The sequence below is a fragment of the Montipora foliosa genome, chromosome 8 (genome assembly GCF_036669935.1).
Source record: "Montipora foliosa isolate CH-2021 chromosome 8, ASM3666993v2, whole genome shotgun sequence".
NCBI lineage: Eukaryota > Metazoa > Cnidaria > Anthozoa > Scleractinia > Acroporidae > Montipora > Montipora foliosa.
The window spans coordinates 7,884,797-7,892,296 of NC_090876.1; the positions used below are offsets into that span (position 1 = coordinate 7,884,797).

The 7,500-nt window shown below is 39.9% G+C and overlaps 1 protein-coding gene across 1 annotated transcript in view; it reads right to left on the bottom strand.

The window, feature by feature from the left end:
• The window catches only part of LOC137968217 (collagen alpha-1(I) chain-like), a 38,786-nt gene that overhangs the window by 11,795 nt on the left and 19,491 nt on the right, over positions 1-7,500 (bottom strand). Inside the window, exons 7-13 of the mRNA XM_068814835.1 lie at positions 5,741-5,809; positions 3,691-3,735; positions 2,841-2,894; positions 2,037-2,090; positions 1,431-1,484; positions 1,268-1,321; positions 700-753 (exon numbers count right to left, since the gene is read on the bottom strand). Of these exons, the coding sequence (XP_068670936.1) occupies positions 700-753; positions 1,268-1,321; positions 1,431-1,484; positions 2,037-2,090; positions 2,841-2,894; positions 3,691-3,735; positions 5,741-5,809 (384 nt within the window). The remainder of the gene's footprint in view (positions 1-699; positions 754-1,267; positions 1,322-1,430; positions 1,485-2,036; positions 2,091-2,840; positions 2,895-3,690; positions 3,736-5,740; positions 5,810-7,500) is intronic.

Here is a 7,500-nt window from a genome sequence, read left to right on the forward strand (position 1 = left end):
TTAAAAGACGAAAATATATTCACAGTGAAGGATCACTCAATGTGTACAAAATTTGTCCGACCTGCGGTTTTCGTTAAAACAATGGTTTGCTGGGGGTGCTTAGTCTCGCTGGCTCAAAAAACCTGATTGTTGTCATTGTTATTTAAGGTTTTTCATGTAACACGAGTGGTCTCATATTGAGCAATGACGTCACGATTCCCGCCTTTTTGGTTTTGTATTAGTACCCAGTATTTGTATTAAAGCTTGCTTTCCAATCTCTACCATGTATACTAATTGTACTTAGTATAATTTTCAGCGTGAATATAAAAATTTAGTGTTATATTCAACGCGCTACCCGGTGAATATAACATTTTGGAGGCGCGGCTGCTAAGCCAATCCAGCACTTTTCGTGCCTTTTTATCTTGCTTTAGCCCGTTGTTTAGCACTGTCTTGATATTCACCCCTGAAAATTACACTAAAACCATTATTCGCCTCACGCTCAGTAAATATTGGGGAATATTTACTACGTCTCGGTAAACATTCATCAATATTCACTTCGCCTTCGGCGAATAATTGTTAAATATAACGACAAGAAAATTACACGATAGCTGGAAGATATGAATCTTGTCTTCTTCTTGCCACTCAAACATAAAATTCATATCTTCTCGCCACTGTTTAATTATCCTCTATATATATTTTTTAGCAAAACAGGGTCTTTACCGTTTCACCTGCTGCACCTTCGTCACCAGGATCTCCGCGATCACCTTGAGATCCCTGAAAAAAAGTAAGAGCCTTGCTTTACTGATCATCAAAATCAAGAACATCTGTTGAAGAACTTTTTATAGCAAAAAGCTGATATTGCTGTTGCAAATATTTCTGCCAGTGAAAAATTTTCCATCCCAGCACGTCCACATTGTTAATCCCGGCTCATATGACTCGGAGTTTTTAATCATTGAGGAGCAGTCGTGGTTCAGTTGGCTAGTGCGCGGCTTTCGGAGCGAGAGGTCCCCGGTTCAATCCTCGGTGACTTCAACGTCTGTTTCGACTTTCCTCTGATCCGTGTAGCTATAGCATTAAATACCCGTAAAACGGAGCACTGCAACGGTGAATGCATAAATAGGTTATAGACTGCACGGAACTTGCTACGGAAATACACCAGACTTCAGGATCGCTATACATCTTTGTTTTCTTGGCAATAAAACATCTGAGTTAGCAAGAGTTTTCGAGGATCATGTGGAAATCTATAAGAAGAACATTTAAATGCTACCATTAGAGCGTGGATACTTACGCGGTCTCCTTTGAAGCCTCGAAGACCACGCATGCCTGCGACCCCCTGCCTACCCTGGAAGCAGAGACTTCAACGGTTAGGAATCAACTAAAGAAACCGTGTATTTCTATAGTACCGAAATTAACACAGCTTGTCTAATAAAATGCTTAGGAATATAGCTTACCGGTTCTCCTGCAAGTCCAGGTTCTCCTGCCTCTCCGGGACTCCCCGGTATACCCTACGGATGAAATGTTTACTCAATACTTATTGAAGGCAACCATTCAACTCTTCTGTAAGATAATCATCTCCACTTCACCTCTTAATACCGCCTCATTAAATCACATGAAGATGTACATGACATCAAACATTCCTAAAAACATCTTATCAAAAGTACGTACCTCTCACAGTAACCAAGTTCGAGGTCCGTACTGTAAGTTACGGACCGAGTCTTTTTCCGTTGAGTTATGGCCCAAGAGCGAAACTGCCACAAATGATTGGCATGCATAAAACTAATAAATCCTCTTGGCGTTTTAAAATAGTTGCTTGTAAGGTTCAAACAGTCTTACAAGTTTATTTGACATAAACGACATGAAAAACTTGCTAGAGAATGTTGCATCAAAATTCCAAACTTCTGCGGGCCGTAAAGCTGGCCGTACTGTAGAATACAGCCTGCTAAATTTGCCAATCATGGCAAGCCTACTATCTGAGAGATATTGTCATAAGTTAGCTTTCTTTTCAACGCAATATACTTTTAGTAAATATGTTGACGTGGGAACGAATTAGAACTTACATCTGCTCCATTCCGACCAGATTCTCCTCGTGGTCCCGTGTTACCTTGGAGACCCTATCAAAACAAAATTTCCAGAAAACGTACGTCTATTAGAGTTTTGTTAACATTTGAAACAACAAAAGGTAAGAGACACATTCAGACAACAAATGCAACCAGAACCTATAAAAGCTCTAAAAGGAGTCTGCCTGGACTGATGAACAATCGATTAATGTGATTAAAAGAAGACTAAATTCGTTAATGCGATCGGTGCCTTCTTAATTGCATTTGTTGCTTCAAAACGTATTACAGCGGTTATCAGTCACACGTGCCCCGCAAAGAGTTTTTTTTTTCATTTTCCGGAACTAAATTTGATGGACGTCAATCAAATGTTTCCATGACAATATAGTCCTGTTTACTTGATGGCAGTCGAATTCGTCATGGAAACATTTAATTGACCTCCACCCCAATTCAGTTTCGAAAAATGAAAAAAAGTCGTTGAGGGGCGCGTGTGACTGGTAATCGCTGTAAACTCCTAGGACGTTTGCAGTAGGCAAGAGTTCATGATTTGAATTCTCCTAAACAAAACTGGTGACGTACATGGATATTCGTACTTCTGGTGGGTTGTTCTTTAAATTTCTTTTCCCCTTAAGCTCCACTATCGAAATTTATATTCTCTCAACATTTGTTTTACATTTTATGAGGAGAATTTTTTTTCAATCAGGAAATTCTATATTGAGAGATCTTTTGACTTAATTCTCATGCATGGCCTGTATCCTTGATTAACTAGTGGTTACTGTAACGAGAAATTAATCAGACGTGACTTACTGGGTCTCCAGTAGCTCCAACTAGACCCGTCTCCCCTGTTTCGCCGCGAAGTCCCTGTAATCAAGAAAAAAAATGAATTGGTATGACAGGTGGAACAAAGACAATGAAAATATAAATGTAATCATTGTTAATAGTTGTAACCTATGAATATCATAAGAAATGTCATAATAAAACCAAACGTTTTCCAATTCACTCTGCATTGTGAATGTTTTTGTTGCATAATTTGTCGCTTGATGATCTTTCTCTTCCATTATTGAGGCCCCGCTAGGGGAGGGGAGGGGGGGAGTTAGTCATCTCTTATCCGTAAAATTCAGGGGACAGTTGTCCGTTATCCCTTGAATTACGAGATTGTTATCCCGAGCTGAAATTACTCATCTTTGGAGTTTTAACAATAAGTGGCAATTTTAAAGTGTAAACGAAAGGAACTTTATTTAAGTGTCAACTCGTTCTCGCGTTGAAGCACTAATCGGGGCAACTGTCAACTGAAATTAACAATTAACGCAAATCAAGTCAAATGTTGGTTTTTGAAAAGAGGGAAAACCGGAGTACCCGGAGAAAAACCTCTCAGTGCAGAGTGGAGAACCAACAAACTCAACCCACATATGACGCCGAGACTGGGAATCGAACCCGGGCCACATTGGTGGGAGGAAAGTGGTCTCATCACTGCCCCCCCCCCCCCCCCAAAAAAAAAAAAATTGAGCCTGGGAGTAAATTCTGCTATCCCTAAAACTATCTCGGTTATTCCTTTTCCCTACTATTTTTTCGTCAGTCATCCCTAAAACCCTAATAACAGGGCCTCATTAATATTATCACCATCATCAGCATCAAGTAATACTTATGAACTGCATACCTCTGGTCCTCGATTACCAGGCAAACCTGCTCTTCCTGGAGGACCCTACGTGTGGAAAAAATTCAAATTATGTTGTTAATCGGTTTTCTTAGACATATCATGCTTGTCGTAAATGATTAATACCCTTCTAAAGCAGAAATAAATCAATGCTCTGGATCGAAAACAAATAATCCTACAGCTACAGCTTGTGACGTAGTTACAGACATTGCACACTGATTTGCTGAAAAGTTAGCACCCGGCCGCAAGGGAAACCGCTCTAAACAAAGATGGCCTGGGACAACGATTAATCATGCTCAGTCAGAAGAGAAATACGGGACTTGTGAGATCCAAGTCGCGGGCTGTGGTTTACTTTTATGAATAGGGAGCTTAAGCACGCGCGTTTTTGAGACCCGAGCGGCAACCGGAAGTAAGCTGTTTTCACATTTAACTTGTTTTTACACAACCACATTTACATTGCTGAGTATATTTTCCCCATTAGAGATGATTAGTATAAAAATCTGGGAGACACCACTGTCCTAGCGCGATAAATGCTCTCTTCCGGTTGCCGTCCGAGTCTCAAAAACGCGCGTGCTTAAGCTCCCTACTGTTTATCACATACGGGACAAAATTACTGAATGCTGATTGGCTGAGACGGAATGCATTTTCCTTAATCACGAGGGCACTTTTGATAATCAAGAGGGCATGATTCCTTGATCCTGATCGGTCAACAGTTGCTTATCCAGAGCAAGTGAAGTTACAAGAGAATCTTCGAATTCTTCCAGGTTAAACTATTTTTTTGTCCACACTATAAAATACATTTTAAGCTCTATTTCTGTTGACAGCTACTACTTATTGAATTGAACTTTATCCGAATGGGAGCTTGTAGGTTGTCATTTGTAGAAGCACTAAACGGAGTTCCCTCAATAATGTTGCCCTGAATGTGATAAACATGTCATCGCAATGTGCCCTCGTGCAAGTGAGAATTAATTTCACTTATATTTTCAAAGTTTTACAATTTTCCTCATCGCGACTCGAGCAATTTTTGTGAAAACTTTGAAGATACGAGTGGAATTAATCCTTAATTACCCTCGGGCCCATGTGATTACATATAATAGGGTAATTACATTTGGGTTAACAAACTTGATGAAAGCAAATTGCTTGAACGCCATAAGTTTCTATGTAACTTTTGAAAACTGCCCGTAATCAGATGTTAAAAATGGAATCTTTTATTCAGTTCCACACGCTTTTAAAACTAGTAGTTGATTTGATTTCTTTTTTTTTGATTTGATTTACAGACTTTGCCAGTCAACCTGGCAGAGCGCCACAACAGCTTGCACCAATTACTGTGGCCCCTTTTTTTACCCTACCACCCATGATACTCAACAGAAGACAGACCACAACACCGGGAACTACGTGCCCTACTCTTAGTTGTGACAGATGGATAGTACGATAGTCTACGATAGTAGAACAAAATCGATGCTCGCGTAACTATCTTACTTACTAAATTGCATCAGCTGCCTTCCCGAGCTGACGAGTAAAAGCGATAACGAGTACAAGGCTATAAATTGGGTAATGCAAGTTTCCAACGTGTGGTCACTTCATGTGACACGAGTATAAGACGCAAACAGGGGTGACAAACATTATAAACAAGAGCATTGTTTGAAATTATTTACTTCACGTTTCATATGGTTCGATGTATATCCTCAGAAGTGATCATCACGGTTAACTTCAAATTTGAACTATATGCACCATAAGTACAGTTGTAACTAATTGATTGTTTCAAATTTTCAATCAACAGGGGCACGCAGGTACAAAATACTTGTCTCAGGTCACAGGTCTCTGTTTTACCACACAGAAACAAACCTTAAACATTCATTAAAGCTAACCTTAGGCCTAAAAACACTTGTTTAGGTCTAAGTATATAATTAGGCCTAACGTTAGCTGAGACCTGTGTTTTGTACCTGCCGAATCAACAGTCTCTAATTTTACATTGTTTGTCACCGCTGTTAGACTCTTACTTTTGATTAAGCTAAGATGGCCAAAGAAACAGAGTATTTACGAGTGTACTTACAGAATCTCCAGGTGGTCCTTTAATTTGCCGAATCGATCCCGAAGGTCCTTTGGAATCCTGAGAGCGAATCTTCAAACAGAAAATGCATGGTTAAGCGTTTTACTACTTGTTGAGTTGTTTCAAATGAGTGATGATTCCAAGAGCCAAAATTTGATTAAAATAAGAGCCATTTCTTTCAGGATCTGAAGAAAAAAACTATCAAAGTTATACGTTTGGTTTTCTGCAGCTCACAGAAGTTATCTTAGATCAAGGATAATGCAAAAGCCCTTTAAGCATTGCTTCACATGATGTACCTATAGAGTATGAGGTCTTCGTTTGATTTGAATCGATTGTTTTAAATTGTACGGTTCACAACCGTAAACTGAGTGGAAAGTTAATTGAGCTTTTAAAGGAACAGGCATGATACAATGTGTGTTTTCTACAATCCTGCACCTTGGTGGACAGCTACCACATCGACGACGCCACAAAAACAATTATGCAATACAGGACGTTTTCCTTGTTTCCATAGCCTCATCTAAACACGAGGGGGAGTTGGGAGAATTCAAGACAGTTATGCAAACTCAAGACGCAGTCGAAGGTTTGTATAACTGTATCGAATTCACCCAACTTCCCCGAGTGTTTAGAGGAGACTATGGAAACACGGGAAAAAAGTCCTCTATTGCTTTTATAAAATATTCCTCAAAGATAATTCGACAAATAAAGGTAAATGCTGGTTTTTTTTTTTACTTCTTGATTGAAACGGATTTTCTTGATACAAGCCAGGGTTTGAGCCACGCCGCGCCATTGCGCCAATCCCGGGCTGATATTGAAATTAGGTGCGGTTACATTAGACCTCTTGCCCATGGGGAACCTTGGGGTTACGGCTTGGGTTGGGTTTACCCTGGGTTATGATCGACTCCCCATTTGCGGTTACACACTTGTAAATTACCCAAGGGGAAGGTAAGCGTTGGCCTGTTTTGGTGGGAAACTTACCTTTAAGATAAGACAAGATGAGATTTATTAGTTTTTCCACTAAACGGTTTTTGAAAAACTAATTACAATACAAAATACATTAAAATTAAGGATCTAAAAAAAAAGTAAACATCGAAGATCTACATCTGAACGACAAACTTTTCTTTGGCTTATTTTCGGTAATTGTCACGATCGGCGCTCCTCTTAAACTGTCCACCTCAATTAAGTTCAGCGATTCATCGCTTCATTTTAAGAGGGCAACAAAGACGTCGACTTCAGTTACGCTTTCTCTAGTCCTTGCAACTCTCCAATTTATAATTTAGACGTCGACTTGCTGCTGGCCAGAAAAGACGAGCTTGGGTATTTCCACGTCCGCAGTTGTTTACACAGTTCATCACAGCATGTATGAACCTCGCGTTCGGCAATCTTGTGATTGGTTGAGCCGCTTTGGGGTTTTGTTAACCATAAGACTTACATCTGGAACTGTCATGGGCAACTCTTTTGTTCTTTTTGACGTATCCATGGAAATTTCCCACAGGAAATTTTCCTTTGGGCAGATCGGTTACACATAAAAAATTGCTTCCCCGTGGGAAAAAGCCACTTACCCAAAGGCAAAATGGCTAGTGTAACCGCAACTATTGTCCCTTAAAAAAACGGCCAAGGGGACAAATTTTTTTTTCCTTCAAAAACTGGGGGTAGGGGGGTGGGGGGAAACTCAGAAGGAAGCACACAAGAAGAAATACAGTTCAGTACAAAAATTACAAGCTGAAACACAAACCGTGGGAGGAATTTTATCGCGCTTTTACTTT